The following is a 19133-nucleotide window of genomic DNA, read 5'->3' on the forward strand; positions in this document are numbered from 1 at the left end:
ATCATTTTCAGTCTTTCATCATACAGCTGTGCACAATAGCATCATTAAAAGTTGCTTTAACCTAGTGAGTTAATGGCCAATTAAAATATAATGTTACCTTATGGATTTTAATCTAAGATTTCTTTAAGGATTGAACATTTTTATTGTAGCCAAATTTAGACATCAATAATACTGAATTAAATTCCTGTACTACTTAAATTCTGACTTTAAATTGAGACTGAGAACTTTCCTAAACAAACCTGGTATTTTTAGGGTTTTGTAAGAATTCTGACCTGTTGGTTGAACCACTAGATTTATAGAATATGAGAGTTCTGCATGTTTTTGGATTCGGTTGGACATCTAATTGTTGAAAATCTTATCAATAGAACGAGGTCGTTGAATTTATAAGGCTTTTGAGAAAAATCACAAGATCTCTGTAAATATGTAAAAATATACAAGACTTATCATTAGGCCGGGCACAGTGGCTCACACCTGTAATCCCAGCATGTTGGGAGGCTGAGGAAGGAGGATGACTTGAAGCCAGAAGTTTGAGACCAGCCTGAGCAACATGGTGAGACCCCATCTCTTCAAAAAAATTTTTTTAAATTAGCCAGGTGTGGTGTTGCACACCTGTGGTCCCAGCTACTCAGGAGTCTGAGGTGGGAGTAGCGCTTTAGCCTGGGAAGTTGAGGCTGCAGTGAGCTGTGATCACACCATTACACTCCAGCCTGGGTAACAGAGTGAGACCCTGCCTCAAAAAAAAACAACCAAATTTATCATTAATTTTTTATTTGCAGTTATGACAATTAAAATGATTCTTAGGGTACTTCTGATCCTCCGACCCCAATATTTGGTTTGAAAAATGAATCTTGTGCATTTTTACATATTTACAAACCAAAGGTGAGTTAATTCCTTTTCCCTGATTCTTCCTTAAAGAAATAATCATATTAGAATATATATGAATGAGAATTTGAAATTGAACTATATTTAAAGAATTTAAAGAATTTTTAGCTGTAAGGCAATAAAGTTATTCCATTCAATAAATACTTGTACTATGTCTGTACTGTCTTAACACAAGTAATGGTTGAGTTCCTGGTAATGGTTCAGCGCTGAGGTTCAGGTTTCAACTCTGTCAGTGGAGAAGCCAGCTGAGGCTCAGCATGCATGTGCGCACGTTCATCTCCACCCCTGTTACCTTTTTGTAATTGTCCATTTGGTTGTAAAATTGGAGTTTAATGATCTCTGGAGGTCCAAAAATCTGTTTTTTGGGAAGTCCAAGAGTTCCAAAATTCTTTAACTTTGTTTTTGTATTTTATTAATAATTTATAAAAATAGTATGAATGTATTCTGGATCATATGGACAGTTACTTTCTGATTTTTGTATCCACATGTACATTTTTCAAATTATAATTTCATGGATACTAGTGGCTAGGCAGACTATATTTAATTCCTTAATTCAGGCTTCTCAAAATGGGAATCAGGCTTCTCATCTCCACAGCCCTGTGGCCCTGCCCTTTTCTCCTTATCACCTCAAAAAAATGATTTACTGGGATCTGAGCACTTTTTTTCCCTTTAACTCAAGTTTGAAAAACATTTAGTTCATGTAGGGACAGATTAAAGTTTAAATTGATGTTAATGGTCAGTTATTTGGAATATCTCTATATAATGACAACTTGGAAGCTCTCTCAGGATTTACATTACCTGAGGTAAAGATTAGGCAGGGTCTGTGGCGGGAGACTGGGGGGCAGGGGAACATGGAAGGTGGACTCCTGCAGTTTGATATCCCCAGTTCTCTTCTTGTTTTGTTGCTGTTGACCATACCCTGGGCCAATCTTGTTGTCACATGTGAAGTTGGTTAGGAGTTTCATTGCTCTTAGATCACAGTAGGCTAACAAAGATGGAGAGGATGAATACATGAACAAATCAGAAGTGGTGGCAACCATGAGGGAGGGAAGGAGTTCCCCAGCAGCCATTTCTATGGGTATGCTGCCCATGTGGTTGATAGATTTTTAATTCTGTTGAATATGTTACTATGCTAACAGGCTTACCTTAGAGGCTCATATTTATGTGAATTGAACAAAGGCAGCTGACCTCATTAAACCTGACAGAGGAGTAAATCTTGTTTATTCTTTTCCCCCAAAGTGTAATTTTTAAAGGATTTTGTTTGATGTACTAAAAAGCACTAATAAACAATAAAACAATTTAAGGATACATGTCTATATAGGCATATTATTTTGCTGGGCTTTGATGGATTTGTTTGTTTTTTCTTTGGTCATGATACAAATAGCATGAACAATTTTCCAGTTGATTGGAAAAGGGCTCATTTGAGGCAGAAATTTTCTTTGCAGCTTAAGCATGTACATAAAGCAAAAATAACTAATTGAGCATTGTGGTGAAAAGGATTAGAAAACAAATTCTGGGTCGGGTGCGGTAGCTCTTGCCTGAAATGCCAGCACTTAGGGAGGCCAAGGTGGGAAGATGGCCTGAGGCCAGGAGTTCGAGACCACCTTGGCAACATAGTGGGACCCCCATCTCTACAAAAAAAAAAAAAAAAAATAGGCATGATGATGTGCACCTGCAGTCACAGCTACTCAGGAGGCTGAGGCAGGAGGATTGCCTGAGCCCAAGAGTTCAAGGCTGCAGTGAGCTATAATCCTGCCACTCCAGCCTGGGCAGTGACACAGGGAGACCCTGTCTCTATTTTTTAAAAATTCTAGAGACATATACACAGAGTAGGTTCTGGTGAACCAAGAAAGAAAAAAAATGGAAGGAAAATATTATTCCTCACTTATATATTATTGTTTATAGGACACTTCAAATATATGATTAAAAAGAACATGGTGCTCCCAGAGCAAAAACATCCCCTTAGCAACTTCTTGGCAGCTGGTTGAGCGTACTCTGCTGTGTTCCAGTGGCACAGCTAATGTTGGGGAGCGTTTCTTGTTTGAGTCTTCACCTTCACCTGTTGGTCCTCAGCAGCTTTTAAACTCCACCCGCCCCCAACTCATGCATGATATCTCATGTGTTACTGACTAACCAAATTGTCCTAGATGTGTTATTTTCATTGTATGTGATGTTGTTTCTGACTTAAAAATCAGAATAAATCTACTTTTACTGTTTAAGAATAAAAGATATAATAACACATACTTTCTGGGAGAATATGGTAAATTGTTATGGAGATTCTTAATACTTTTTTCTAATGTTGTTTTCTATAGCTGATGCCATTAATAATGCTGCAGGCTTTGGTTTCAGAGGGTATGACGAAAATGGAGCAGCTCGCTGGGACTTAATTTCCAATTTGAGAATTCAACAAATAGAGGTGAGTCAATCTTTAAGAAGTTAGTTACTATGTACTTTAAGTACCATAGTTTGCTTTCATAAGTTATGGTGTGATGTCCTAGGAGTGGTATTGAAGGTTTTTTAATATTAACACTCATTCTTTCATTTAACCAATACATATTGGTCGTCAACTATGTGCCCTGGGCACTGGAGACAAGGAATAAGATAGGTGCAATTCAGGCCCTCATGGAGCTTTAGTTTCCTAGAGGTTACAGAATAAGGTAAAACAGGTGGTGATCAGAGAGGGGTAAGGCATGTGGGTATTCATGAAATAGGAATCCAGGTTAGTTGAGGTGTTTGGGGGAAGAGAGTCCTAAAGAAAATGATGCTTAAGCTGAGTCCCAAAGAAGTAAGACACAACCAGACACTCCAAGTAGAGGGAGCAGCCTGGGAGCCGAGAGCTGTGCAGCTCATGTTGCTTCATAGTTTACGGAGCCATGAAGGATGAGGTTGGGGAAGTGGAGGCCAGGCAGCCACACTCTTACAGGCCATATTAAGAGTTTTGATCTTTCTTATAAGAGCAATGGGGCACTGTGGATGGATTATATGTGTAGCCAAGTGAGGTGATCATATAGGTGTTTTAGAAGGATCTGGCATGTAGAATGTATTTCCCTCAAGAGGCGGAGAGCTCTGTTAGGAGGATGTTTTGTTAATCCAAGATAATGGTGACCTAAACCATATACTGCCAGTGGGGCTAGAAACACATAAATATATTGGAGAGATGTGTAAGAGACTCAACAGAATTTGGTGATAAATTGGGATCAGCAAGAGAGAATGAGTTATGAATCAGGCCCAGAAATCTGGTTTAAACATCTAGGTTTATGGTGATACCTTCCACTTAGATAAGGAACAGAGAATAGATACGAGTTTGAAGGGACAGATAATATCTTCAAATCACAGACTTAGTGAGTTGTCCACCAGGCAGATCATGGTCAGACACTCAGCAGAGGCACCTGAGCTTGAGAGTGAAATCTGGGAACTATCAGCACGTGGCAGTTCAGGCCCTGGAGGAGAGAATCAGAAGAGGTGAGAGTCTCTAAAAGAGCACCAGTACTGAGAGGCTGGGCAAAGGAATTCAGGAGTAGCCAGAAAGAAAAAAGGAGAAAACCAACAGGGCACTGTGGCTCACACCTGTAATCCCAGCACTTTGGGAGGCCGAGGCAGGCAGATCATTTGAGTTCAGGAGTTTGAGACCAGCCTGGGCAACATGGCAAAACCCCATCTCTACAAAAAATACAAAAACTAGCTGGGCATGGTAGTGAGCACCTGTAGACCCAGCTACTCAGCAGGCTGCAGTGAGCCATGATCGTGCCACTTGCACTGTAGCCTGGGTGACACAGCAAAACCCTGTCAAAAAAAAAAAAGAAAACCATTGTTTTGCTAGCCTGTGAAAAGGATCATTCCAACATTCCAAATAGGAGAGATTACTAAAACTTGAGGTGAAGAGGTCAAGCTGGATCCTCTGATGAGCCCTAATATTGCTAAAAGTGGGCAGTCAGGTAGTAAGTGCCCGAGACGGGATGCCATAAGAAATGCAGGCCATCACTGAAGTGTGCTGAGATAACCAAATCTGAATCGGATTTCTAGCTACTTATAAATTTAGAGGGGATGTGGAGTATAGAGGGTAAGTTAAACACCAGATCAGATCAAAAGTGAGAAGTTCTATGGGACATATGACCCAAGCTATTACAGCTTAAAAGAGGCTGTGGCCAAATGCACTGTATGAACTTTTTTGGGATGCTGATTGACCAAACCAACTGGAAAAGACTTTTCTAAACAATCAGGAATATTTGAATACAAAGGGGGATTAGATAATGTTGAGGAATTATTAATTTTGTCTGATCATGGTCTTTTAAAAAGTCTTTATTTATTGGATAGATATTCTGAACTAATTGCAGGTGAAATAAGTCTGGTATTTGCTTTGAAATATTCTTAACAACGTTGGCAATAAAAATGGAGAAGGAGAGGGAAAAATTGATCATTGTTGAAGTTGAATGATGGATATAGCAGTGTTTCTAACCTTTGTTTATTATTGACACCTTAAGGGGACTTTTGAGACACTCTTTTCCTAATAATTTCCCTCCTGAAATTTTAATACCACAGGTACACTGTATATCTGTATACCTATTGATACACTACTGTATGTATATATGTTCTTTATACATAAAAAAAGATATTTTTGCCCCTTAAGAACAAATTTTCATCTCCTGGGGGTGATATCACCCCTGCTGAGAGTGCATGGCATGAGAAAAAGTAAAGAAAGGAGTTAATTTTTCTGAAGGAAAAAATGGTCATCAATGCTAAGTGCCACTGAGATACCAAGTAAGAGAAGGACATAAATGCCTTTATTATTTATTTATTTATTTATTTATTTGAGACAAAGTCTCGCTCTGTTGCCCAGGCTGGAGTGCGGTGGCGCGATTTCGGTTCACTGCAACCTCTGCCTCCCGGGTTCAAGCGATTCTCCTGCCTCAGCCTCCTGAGTAACTGGGATTCCAGGTGCCTGCCACCACGCCTGGCCAATGTTTGTATTTTTAGCAGAGACGGCTTTTCACCATGTTGGCCAGGCTAGTCTCGAACTCCTGACTTCAGGAGATCCACCCACCTCGGCCTCCCAAAGGGCTGGGATTACTGGCATGAGCCACCGTGCCCATCCTTGTTTATGGTTTTATGAACAACCGTTTCAGGAGAGGGATTGGCATAAAGGCCAGATTACACAACTCCTAGGAGTTCATTCCCCATAAAGGGAAGAGGGTAGAAATAGGGCAGTAGCTGAGGGGAACAGGGAATTGAGGGGAGCTGTTTGTTTAATTTTGTTTTAAAATGGAGAGAGTAAAACATATTTAGTGATTAGGAGATTATTTGGAGGGGAGAGTGTGAAGCTTCTCCTACAGTTGAAGGAGAGAGACCTATTGATTGAAGTCCCGGAGAAGATGGAAGTGGAGACATTGGCCCTAAAGGAGAAGGACCACTTCTCCTGTTATAAAGACAGGAAGGAGGGCAGGATACGTGTGTGTGCAGCTGAGTGTGTAGTTCGATGGTGAGAATTTGGAGTCTGATGATTTTATATCATCTCTGTAAAGTAGGAGGCCAACTTACCAGTTGTGAGGGAGAAAGGAGGTGATAGGACCAGAGATATAGATGGGGTATTAGGTTGAATCATGCGAAATTGCTGACACTTACCTCTTCTTGACTTTATTTTTAAAAAAAAGAGAAAAGAAAATCTCAAATGGTTCAGTCCAGTAGCTTTTTTCAGGAAGAGGAGAATGAACTGTCTAGGAAAACAGGATTGTAGGTGAGGGCTCAGTCGTGGTGGAGAACCATGAACTTAAGACAAAGGTCTGAAATGTGATGATACTCTGCACTCAGCACACAAATGTTACCAGTGGGGAAAGTGGACGGTGTGGTTGATCTGGAATTAGGGTTTTGATAGGGAGGTGAATGGAAAGGAAAAAGAAACAGAAGCATTGAAGATTCTGACATAAGAGTAGTAATTTACATAAGGGAACACAAAATCTAAAATGGTCAGAAGTGAAGACCAGAGGAGGAGAGAGTTACATAGGATAAAAGTAGACAGGGTGGGAGATGAAAGGCCCCCTCTGAGATCAAAGAATAGCTTTAGTGGGAGTAACTTGAGAGAGGAAGCTGGGAAGGTGGGATGCCCTGTGAGAACTGGGTGTGCAGATCCACTCTTTCAGGGGCAGCACAGCCAGGCAGCGCCAGAATTGAGAGTAGCCAGGGCACCGAGAGACGATGGCAGGGCGGGTTGTCGCGGTGGATGTCTGCTTCACCCAGGACCATGGCGGAGCTTGGCGGGAAGGAGGTAACAAGGTGGGTGCCCCAGTTTTCAGTGTGAGAGGGAGGCCATCGAAAGGCATTTGTACACATTCTCAGGAATGTCTTTGGAAGAATTCCATGACATACCTTGTAAATGTTAACATACAGGAGAAAATGATGATAATCCATCACCTCATAGATGTTCCCAACAATAAATAAACTTGTCTTATGTAGAATGATGTTACCACATTAGAAAAACAAGATTAAGGAAAGAGAAATCACTATACTACCATCGATGTTAAGTAATTTTTGTTTTTATTTTTTAGCATAATAATATATTATTATATTTAAAGCTTCATTATTTTGTGACACAAAGAAAAAAGTTTCCTTTTTTTTCAGATGTCAACAAGTTTCAAGATGTTTCTTGATAATTGGAATATTCAGACAGCTCTTTGGCTCAAAAGGTGCGTTCCTTCAAAAACAGTCTTTAGATGTGCTTTGGCGTCTAGTTCTCGAGGTTGAGCTTCATTGAGTTCAGGTTCTTGATTAAATTAACGGTGTTGAGTGACATTGTGACCTCAGTGTCAGCCGGGAAACACTGTTAGCCTCCTCCTAAGCAAGTCGGTATCGAATGAGAACTATTTTGGCTTGAGTCACGAATGCAGCTATCCTACAGGTGCAGCTATCTTGCCCTCTCAAGCCTCCTTTAAAGGCCTCTGCCAATGTCAGAGGTCACCAGTATCCTCCTTTGCAGCTCCTGATTGTGTTCAGTAGAGATGTGGTTTAAATTAACAAGTGCTTGCACAAGCACAGTACTTATGCCTGGGTACTCCAGAACAGTCCTGGTTTTAAATATTTCAATTCAACAAATCTTTATTTGTTAGGCAAGGGAAACAAACATGAGTAAGATAAAAAGACTCAGCTCCTGAAAGTGAAAGAGTTCACAGTTTTATTAAAGACATGGTGGTGTAATCAGACACGTGCTGTTCCTTGTGGTGAGGATGAGGAGAGAGAAAGCAGGAACAGCGAGGGCACAGAGGGATGCGGGAAGAACTTCCTGCAAGTGTGGGTGCTTGAGCTGAGGTTTGTGTCAGGAGTGTGTCTCGTGAACAGGGCAAGGTAGAGGCAAGCCAGGCTGGGTGGAGTAACAGGTGCGAAGGACAGAGCTGGGGAACAGCACACTCTCCCAGGGGTTCTCTTATCGTCCCTGTGAGCACATTGCCCTATCTTGAATTTACTTCATAAAAAACGGCCCCTATAACAATAGGGTGATAAGCAGCCTTTTTTTATAGTGTCCTTTTTTAAATGACAAATTAAACATCTTTATCCCTTGAGATGGCTAGCATACGCTGTCATCTTTTCACAGTGCCTGGCAGTCTCCCCAGTGGCTGCAGATCCTCTGAGCTAATCTGTTGTTATTTTTTGTTATTGTTATAATTTAAATTTGATACCTTAGGGAAACTTTATTTTCAGCTGAGTTCTCTATCCCTGTCATAGAAAAACTGTAGACTAAGCACAGTCTATCTGCCAGAAGGAGTAGTGTTGTTAGGTCAGTTGAAAGTTATTGATTTTTTTTTACATAAAATAATGTAGGATAAAAGCAACCTTACTCTTTTTGTAAATTGTATAGACTCCCAAATACTAGAAATGATCATTTAAGTTACTACATATACCAATAAGAAGATGAGAATTAACTTTATGTTCCTAAATTTGACACTTAATAGCTATAGCCTCCCTGAGATCATAGAGAAGTGATTGCCTAAGATAAGTTGTATTTGTTTTTCTAGTTACCCTAAATCCTGTCAGGTAATAAAAGAATGATCATTGCAGGCTTTGTAAACTCGGGTCACTCACTCCACTTGGCTCTCCATGTTTTTCATGGTTTCTAGGGTGTGTTATGAACGAACCTCCTTCAGTCCAACTATCCAGACGTTCATTCTCTCTGCCATTTGGCACGGGGTATACCCAGGATATTATCTAACGTTTCTAACAGGGGTGTTAATGACATTAGCAGCACGAGCTGTAAGTATCAAGAATTTTATTTTACAATTCAATGGTCCACTTGAACTGTTAAAAAGGCTGAGTACATCTCTCTTACAAGGTAGACTCTCTTTCCTTGGTCGTGGTCAGTATTGTCCTTTCCACTAGAAGCGAGGTGTGTAACTGCGTGCATGTTTGCTGAGCGCTCACCACGGGCTAGGCTCCATGCCCAGTTCCTGTGAGGAGAAAACACGTTTCTATGTGCCCGGCAGGTAGGAGGCACTCACAAAATGTTACTTTGTCTTTACAGAATTTTCTGAAGGAGAGATAAAAACTGAGTTAAATAAAGATGATCAGAATGGGTAGGTTTATTTTAGAAATGTTTCCTGAAAGCTGTAACCTTTGAGTCCTCTCTGAGATGAAGACTAGACTAGGCTGTGCTAGGCCAAGACAGTGGATGAGCCACACTGGAAGAGGGCACAGTTCTTTAGAGTATTTGCCTAGACAGAACATAGAGTAATATTTTGGGGAAACAATTGAGAAATTAGGTTGGTGACATGAGAGAAATAAGGAGAAGGATAATTTAGTGTAAGCCCTTGAAAACCAGTTAGAGGAAAGTGACATGACAAAAACCATGTTTGAACAAGCTGCTAATGGCACTTACAGGTAAGAGGGCTTCATTTAACAAACTAGCAGATATTCACTGTATTCCATTTTGAGGTACTTTGGGGATATATGAGGGAAATTTCAAGAAGTATTAACTAAGGGTAGCTTCCAGTAGTTTGTAGTCTAATTTGGGATAAGGTATATATGTGTGTGCATACCTTATGCATGTGTGTGTGTGCATAAGATAGATTCCGTGGGTGTTATAAATACTAAGTAGCATAGTGTTTAGAGATGGAAGAAGTCTCTTTGGGTTGGGTTAATTAGAGATGGCCCCATTAGGAAGGTGTTTGGATCTGGACTTTGAGAGATGAAAGTTATTTCAATAGTGAGTGAAGTATAATGGGGAAGAAAATGACATTCTAAGCATCGGAAGGACATTAGCAAAACCCATAATTCTTAGTGGCTAGGCTCTGCTATCTCTTGCCTAGCTCACCGCCATGGCAGTCACCTGCTCTTGATTCCATCCTGTTCACCAATGACAAATCCATTTGTCCTGAGGTACGGGCTTTCAGCATTCCATTCTTGCGCTTAAAAACTGTACCTAACTCCCTCCCATAGCAGACAGAATAGGATAGGCTTCTTCCCCACCTGGTGTTCAAGTTCTACCAATGCTCTCCTCCCTTCCCCCATTTGCCTCTCTAGAATTACCCTGTATCTATGCATACATGAATTCTCTGCTTCCATTAGATTTACTTGTCATTCCCCAAATACACCATGCACTTGCATATTAGCAAAGCCAAGTTTGTCTTTCACAAATGCAGAGGTTAAATAAGAGTTAAGGATGAAGGTAAACCAAACTTTATTTATATACTATATTTTACCAAATATGATTTAAGGATCTCTAGGCAGTGTTGTCTTAAACTTTTCTTTTTTTTTGGAAACTTTTATTTTAATACAGAATCTAATCTACAGAAAAGTTGCAAAGAACTTCTATATGCCCTTTGCCCAGACTCACCAGTCATTTATGTTTTCCCTGTTACTTCCTCATCTGCCCTCTCTCTGTCTTTTATACACAGTGTGTACAATGTATATTCGCTTTTTTAGAACGAACTTTATCCATAGTAGCAGTGTACATTCCCACTAGCAACTTAGGAGAGTTTCAGTTACTCCACTCCACATCCTTCCAACAGTTGATATCACCAGTGTAACTGCATAAGTAATGTTAATTTAAAGATACAGCAAATGTTTTTGTTTCTTTATTTCAGATGAGAAATAACTTTAGACATTATTTCATTGAACCTTCCCAACTGAAATTATTTTATGATGTTATAACATGGATAGTAACTCAAGTAGCAATAAGTTACACAGTTGTGCCATTTGTACTTCTTTCTATAAAACCATCATTCACGTTTTACAGGTAAGTGTTACTCTTAAAACTTTGTCAGTGGGAATAACTTTATTTTCAAAAGAAAGTTTCTTGCTATTGGATAGAATAGAAAAATAGTACCACAGCCACATTTCCTGCTGATAAATGCATTATCAGTTACTTTTTAATTCTGAACCAAGCAAGTCTCAGCGTTTCTCTGTGGAATGACTCATACTACTCAACCCTCAGATGAGTGATTTAGACAGAGAAATATCAGCTAGGTAACCACTGCCTCAAACCTCTCCTAAATTTAACAAAAAACTTGTTAGCTTAATTGTCCTGAACTTCTTTGGGGAAAAAACCAGCTAACCTCTCCTAAATTTAACAAAAAACTTGTTAGCTTAATTGTCCTGAACTTCTTTGGGGAAAAACCCAGCTATTTACAAAGAATTATTAATTATCTTTTTTTTTTTTTGGGGACGGAATCTTGCTCTGTCGCCCAGGCTGGAGTGCAGTGGTGCAATCTCGGCTCACTGCAACCTCTGCCTCCCAGATTCAAGCAATTCTCTGCCTCAGCCTCCCAAGTAGCTGGGATTACAGGCACCCACCACTACACCCGGCTAATTTTTGTATTTTTTTTTAGTAGAGATGGGGTTTCACCATCTTGGCCAGGCTGGTCTTGAGGCTCCTGACCTCGTGATCCACCCGCCTTGGCCTCCCAAAGTGCTGGGATTACAGGCATGAGCCACCACACCCAGCCTAAGGAAAATAAATTATATTTTATTTGTTCCTTTTCACTGTGTCTTTTATGTTTGATTGATACTGTGGTGATCTGTATATTATAGAAATTGTCTTGTCTCGAATTCTGTATTTTTATAATCTACTTATCTCCTCTCCCTGCCCACCAAATTCCACTTCCCCATATTAGATGGTGATATTTTAGAGATCAAAAACTTTATTCTTTTATAAATTCTTTATTACTCTAGCATTTAGAATGACTTAGCACAGAGTAGTAAAAAAATTATTGAATCAAATATGACAATAATTATACAGGAAGACATTAAATAAGTCCTGCTACAGTTTCCATTTTAACAAAATTAGTACATGTTTAAAAATATGATTGGGCTGTGGGTTAGATTTTCTATCCCAGGAACTTTGTTCAGAATCACTTGAACTTACAGCTATAGATACAGTTTAGGTTACATTTAGTTTATATAATTTGAGAAATGATGTTTTCAATATTTTTAATAATGTGGCCTTTCTTTGCTTCATGAAAGTAACCATCAAGAAGCAATATTGCTTCTCTGTCACTCCCCTCCGTTAGAATATTTGTAACTTAGAGACAGTAAATAGCAGGTGAGGCCAGACTGGTAAAAGTCTTAACTATCTCCACATTTTCTTTGTTGACTCAACTTTTGATTATCTGGATTGGGGAGATTTTCAGATTGCTACTGGTATTAATATGTACCTTTTTGTTTTTATTCTGTTTAACCATGGCCTTCTGACCCTTACAAAGGAATGTAATATGCTATCTAGAAAATCAGGCTTCTAATCAGCCTGGATTTATCCAGTGCTATAAATACCCACTGGCCTACACTGTCAGGTTTCTTCTCCTGAGGGGGAAAAATAAAAGAATAATGTAGTAATGTAGTAAACAAATACATCCTAAGGTGGGCCATGTGACATTTTGACAAGTGTGCAGTTATTAAGGATTATTAATTATCAAGTTTTAATAGACTTTTTCCCTTTTTCTTTTAGCTCCTGGTGTTACTGCCTGCACATTCTTGGTATCTTAGTATTATTGTTGTTGCCAGTGAAAAAAACTCAAAGAAGAAAGAATACACATGAAAACATTCAGCTCTCACAATCCAAAAAGTTTGATGAAGGAGAAAATTCTTTGGGACGGAACAGTTTTTCTACAACAAACAATGTTTGCAATCAGAATCAAGAAATAGCCTCGAGACATTCATTACTAAAGCAGTGATCAGGAAGGCTCTGAGGGCTGTTTTTTTTTTTTTTTTTGATGTTAACAGAAACCGATCTTAGCACCTTTTCAAGGGGTTTGAGTTTGTTGGAAAAGCAGTTAACTAGGGGGAAATGGACAGTTATAGATAAGGAATTTCCTGTACACCAGATTGGAAATGGAGTGAAACAAGCCCTCCCATGCCATGTCCCCGTGGGCCACGCCTTATGTAAGAATATTTCCATATTTCAGTGGGCACACCCAACCTCAGCACTTGTCCGTAGGGTCACACGCGTGCCCTGTTGCTGAATGTACGTTGCGTATCCCAAGGCACTGAAGAGGTGGAAAAATAATCGTGTCAATCTGGATGATAGAGAGAAATTAACTTTTCCAAATGAATGTCTTGCCTTAAACCCTCTATTTCCTAAAATATTGTTCCTAAATGGTATTTTCAAGCGTAATATTGTGAGAACGCTACTGCAGTAGTTGATGTTGTGTGCTGTAAAGGATTTTAGGAGGAATTTGAAACAGGATATTTAAGAGTGTGGATATTTTTAAAATGCAATAAACATCTCAGTATTTGAAGGGTTTTCTTAAAGTATGTCAAATGACTACAATCCATAGTGAAACTGTAAACAGTAATGGACGCCAAATTATAGGTAGCTGATTTTGCTGGAGAGTTTAATTACCTTGTGCAGTCAAAGAGCGCTTCCAGAAGGAATCTCTTAAAACATAATGAGAGGTTTGGTAATGTGATATTTTAAGCTTATTATTTTTCTTAAAAGAGAGAGGTGACGAAGGAAGGCAGGAATGAAGAAGCACTGCGTGGCATCTGGTGGAATGCACGGGGCACAGCCGCAACTCTGCAGGCCGCTTCCCCCCATGCCAGGGCTGTGTGCCATCATGTGAGACTTAAAAAAAAAGTTGAATGACTTCGTGATACTTTGGACTTCTAAATTAAATTTATCAGGCATAAATTATGTAGAATTAGAGGCTTTGAAAATAATACTGGTAGGTTGCTCAAAGGTTTTGAAAGAGAAATCGCTAGGTAGGTTACTATCTGGCTAATCCATTTCTTATCCTTGACAATTTAATTCATATTTGGGAAACTTTTAGGGAAATGAAAAATAAAAGTCATTGAGTCTGGGTGACATTTTTTAAGAGTAATATAAATTCAGTTTCAAACTCTTCTCACATTAAAATTTTGCTGTGAACTCTTACTAAAATGAGTTTTAGGTTCTGTAAGTGGAAAAATGTGCTTTTATTTTATGGGCCATTTTTACCACAATTAATCTTGCCTTGGATTACTAAGCGTCTCCTGCGATCCCACAGAGGACTGTGGTGGCCACAGGAGCTGAAAGCAGAAGAGTGGGATTTGACGCCAGGCAGTGGAGCGGCCTCAGCCCCAGATTGTACCTCCTGCCCTGTAGGAGGGGAGGGGGCAAAGCCTTCTGACTTCACCTTTATTTGACCTATGTATGGAACTTACTTTTACTTTTTGCCTTAAATTTTTAATGAAATGCAAATTTTCTGTGATGGGGTTCTCTCTTTTTTTCGGGGGGTGGAGTCACTAATAAATTTGCAAATGAAGTTAAGGACAAGGCAACCATCTGGCTTATGCTATATAATACTTCATTTAAAGAAGAAAGGAAAAGCAAATGCACTTGCAACTTTTGAGGTCTCAGCAAAAATGGGCATGTGTCTTTTTTGAAGTTTAGAAATATCCTAATCTATTTTTATTTATCTAAAAGTAAGGGTTTTCCAGCTGATAAGGCTAACCCTACCATTCCTTCTCAGGAAAGGATTGATAACTAAATAAATTTCCTCTGTTTTCCCATGCATTGAAATTATGTTGGCTGGGCATGGTGGCTCACACCTGTAATCCTAGCACTTTGGGAGGCCGAGGTGGGCGGATCACTTGAGGTCAGGAGTTGGAGACCAGCCTGGCCAACATGGTGAAACCCCGTCTCTACTGAAAACACAAAAATTAGACGGGCATGGTGGCGCACACCTGTAATCCCAGCTACTCGGGAGGCTAAGGCAGGAGAATCGCTTGAACCTGGGAGGCGGAGGTTGCAGCGGGCTAAAATTGCGCCACTGCACTCCAGCCTGGGTGACAGAGGGAGACTCCGTCTCACAAAAAAAAAAGAAAAAAGAAATTATGCCAGCTGTTTAATGTGAGAGAATAGAAAGAATGTTCATGGAAAGTACCTGCCCTGTAAAATGTTTGATCATTTTCATTAATGTTGCAGAGAATCCGGCTGCTATTAAGAGAAAGTGAACAAATTAAGAATTTAAAAGACAGGTTCAGGCATGTCATAAGTGAAAACAAGAAGGCTTAATACAAACTTGTTGGGTTTTGTGTGTGTGTGTGTGTGTGTTTTGGTTCAGCCTATCTAGCCACCTACAAATAATCACATTTCTGTTACCTGAATTTATTTCTCAGCCTGTAAACTTTAGTCACTGAGTGAACCTGTTTCTTGCTTAGTGAATATAATCTTAGCACTGTCATCTAGAAAGCAAGATATTTGATTGGTTTTCCAGTTCCTTTGAAGATAATAATTCCATATCCAGTTTGACTGATTTTCATACCCCTGAATCAACTAGTTATTTTCATGAAATGGTTTTTGGATATCTCTCCTCTAGTTTGGAGAAGTAATAATCACAAAGATTAATATTTTGCTTCTAGTACTTACAGTAGAAGAATTTTAAACTGGTACGTCTACTCCTGTTAAATAGAAAGGGGATTCTTTGTATTATGTGCTTGCTTTTTTTTAATCAATAGAATAAGATTCAATGCATATTTATGTTATATATTTTCCACTATTCAGGTATCATGAAATCACTCCAGAGATGATCAATCAACATCATATTTATACTTTTGGTTAATTATATACTACTCAGGGAAAAAATGAACAAAAATAATTACTCATCCTTCAATTTCATTTTCTTGAAACAGAGTTAGTATAATTTGGTATGCCTCAGCTATCACCATTTTATAAGTGGCTCATTCTGTTTTTAAAGTAAGTATTTTTATTGGAACTCAGGGTAATTGGGGGAATTTATTTAGCTTCTAAAATATCCGGCAGGATAGAGAAGATTTATTTGGCTTCAAAAATGTCTGGTGACCACTTCTCTTATTAGCCACTACTGCCCATTTGCTTCAAAAATATATTTATTGGTCTCCACCATGTGTGACACACACAGGATTTCCAAACATACCACTTTTGAGAAAAATGTGCAGTAAAAAGGAGGTTTCTAGAAAGTGACAGTAACTCACATTTAAGCACTAGCTGACCTAGGAGGAGACCTGGATCTTCATTCTCGTTCTGCCTTTCATGAGACTTAAGACTTGGAGGAGCCGCCTGTCCTGTAGACCCCAAGTTCCTCAGCCATAAGCAAACGGGTTAATCCTAAGAGTTCAGGACCAGTTGGGTGTCGTGAACGGAGCCATTAGCAAGGTCTGTAGGATTCAAGGACTTGGGCAGATTCACAGTCCACACTATTGTCATGGTCATTGACTTTTACTACTTGAGTTCAAAGCCCTGACATTTCAAAAGGTTGTCATGATAACAGTGAAACCTCTGAATCCCTTAAATCAGAAGGCATGGCAACATACTTTTTCTACTGGCAATAGCTCTTACAATGAGTGTTTCATAATGAAATAGTCTCTGCTGAAGAAAACATGTTTTCCTTTTGCTCTCTCTGTTGGTTTCTGTGCTGTGTGGAATTGGAGAAGATATATGCTCTGAAATATTTAATACAGATTACTGACTACTGGACAGGGTTTACCACTATATAACATCTCAAAGTTATTCAAGGATATTTAAAGCATATTTAGTTTAGTTACACCTTATTTTAAACCGCAGAAGACAATAGCTTTAAAATTTTTGCTATTAAAATAATTATAAATTTATACTTTTACTCAAGGACTAGATCACAGTTTTAGGACAAAAATCTCTCCTATTTAAAGTTTATACCTTGTAAGTATTTAGTTTGTATATTCATGAACAAATCTGGACATTTATACTTTTTTTTGTTTCCTTATCAACTGTTCACAATTATTAGTTAATTGGTCTTAACAGTTCTACATTATAATTGAAAGAAAAATTACTTGAGAAAATAATTGTTTCAGAATAGTGCCTACTATTTCTGTGTCAGCTAAAAATTTGTCCAGAGTTTTAGATATAAGCTAGTATTTTGTGGGGTTTTATCCAGGCATTAATAGTTCTTCCTGGCTGAAATTTAATATAGGTGCAGAATCCTAAATAACACTGTGAGATGTAATCTTAACTGCCCTCAATACCTTATAAAACTGCTGCATTTAACCCAGTGTGCATGTAATGAGTGGCTGGTCGTTGATACACTCATCTTAGATGCTGAAATTTCTGTTTCCAGCCCTTGTAAAAGTGGGTTTCTTGATGAACGCGTGCTCCCAGTGCTGAAGGGAAAGATTTGCGTTTAAGAAGAGAAATACACCCTGAAATTTGAGTTTGAAAGATTAGAACATAGAGGGTCTCTACAGTGTTTTTCTGCAACACCAAGTAGTCAAATCTATTTATAGAAACTCTGATTACAACAGAAATTTTAAAATGAAATTTTCCACATCGGTATTTTGTAGGAAAGCTCTTATAATCAATGCTTAAGCTGCTTTTTGAGGCTTTTCTTGTACAGAGGTTGCAGCCAATTACATTTTAATTGGTAGGCTGCTGAATAATGTTTTTGTATGTTTTAAAATATTTATTTTAATAGGTTTTTTAACATTATGCAAACCCCAATAAAGAACTGACACGTTCCATAGGCCATTGACTGGGCAATTTTGTGAAACACAGCCTAAATACACAGTTTTTACACCAACTAATTTGTCTTGCCTTTAAAACTGATTGTAACTCTTCTTTAAGTACAACTTTTATAAAGAAAAAATACAACACTAAGACTATATGTTCTGTAAATTATAGTGTGATGACCCATGCAGAACCGCTGTCTGAAGCTTACTCAGCGATTCATAGCCATCTCCAGCCATGTTTTATCAAATCACACACTAAAAATAAATGGAAATGCTACAGTGAAAAACCAAAAGTTACAGAGCAACATAAGTAAAATGACTAAGCAGTTTCTTAGTAACATGTTTGAAATGGGAAAGGTGACTGACTGCCTTTCACTAGAGTCTTAGCTGTTTCACGTTCACTATTTTAGGTTAATTTTCTTGGGAAATCAATTTGAATATTCCTCCCTGTCCTTTTGCATTAAAGGACAAAAATATATGTTGAGAGTTTGACAGACTTTTTAAATATACCTCTTTCCCAATTTTATGTATTTTTGGTTCTGCGCACACAGATTTATCAATGAAGTACATTTGCCTCTGACTTTATCACAAGGAAAAAGGAATCAAACATTGAACACAAATGTGTTCCAAACCAGTCTTGTCCATCTTGTCACTTTTATGTGACTGCTCCTCTGAACCAGAAGGGGCACGATAGAAGGCCATAGGAATGAAAGTAAATCATTCAGGTGAAGTGAGAAATTCTTCCATATACAGAGTGAAAATGTGTGATTTCATTCCTGCCTGCCTTTAAACGTTGTCTTGATCTCTGCCTAGTAGTAGTTGAGCCCTCAGTCGCCCAAACATGAGGAGAGACCCAACTCCAGCAGCCAGAATTTAGTATTTACATTTGCCTTCCCAAGTTGAGAATAGAATGTGGTGTTCTGTGCTTTCTGTTTTTATTATTCCAAAATATTTTTTTAAAGAATGTTATTTTTCAACAGATTCATAAATTAGTTCCTGATGTATGGTAAATTAAAACTCCCACTGTGTCAGTCAAACTGAGATGTGCTCATTTCATAACCACTCATTTCTAGTCTGTCAGAGCTGCACTGGTGGCTTATTGCTGGTTTTTAAAGGTGTTTTTAACTTACATGTAACATGTTTAGGACATGGTTTTTTTTCTAATTTGTGTGTCTTTACAACTGATTAAACAGTAGTTTAAAAATATGCGTGTGTGTGTTTGCTAATATCTTAGGCTTTTAATTCCACTTACAGAACAATACTGGCCCTGTTACGAGAGTTAATGGTCATTTTTATTGAAGGATTCTTCAGTAATATGGTGATAATATTCTAAAGAG

The 19133-nt window shown here is 38.6% G+C and overlaps 1 protein-coding gene across 3 annotated transcripts in view; it reads left to right on the plus strand.

Annotated features, from left to right (window-relative positions):
- The window catches only part of MBOAT2 (membrane bound glycerophospholipid O-acyltransferase 2), a 145687-nt gene extending 131451 nt beyond the window's left edge, over positions 1 to 14236 (plus strand). For 2 of the 3 annotated variants that reach the window (XM_063696073.1, XM_031008144.3), the window contains 5 exons: positions 3195 to 3298; positions 7495 to 7559; positions 8985 to 9117; positions 10947 to 11098; positions 12806 to 14236. In XM_063696073.1, the coding sequence (XP_063552143.1) occupies positions 3195 to 3298; positions 7495 to 7559; positions 8985 to 9117; positions 10947 to 11098; positions 12806 to 13031 (680 nt within the window). In that variant the 3' untranslated portion in view covers positions 13032 to 14236. Of the gene's footprint in view, positions 1 to 3194; positions 3299 to 7494; positions 7560 to 8984; positions 9118 to 9385; positions 9438 to 10946; positions 11099 to 12805 lie in introns of those variants that run through there. The other variant, XM_055377458.2, reaches the window with a different exon arrangement.
- The last annotated feature ends 4897 nt before the right edge of the window (positions 14237 to 19133 follow it).

This window comes from Gorilla gorilla, chromosome 12 (assembly GCF_029281585.2).
Source record: "Gorilla gorilla gorilla isolate KB3781 chromosome 12, NHGRI_mGorGor1-v2.1_pri, whole genome shotgun sequence".
Taxonomy (NCBI): domain Eukaryota; kingdom Metazoa; phylum Chordata; class Mammalia; order Primates; family Hominidae; genus Gorilla; species Gorilla gorilla.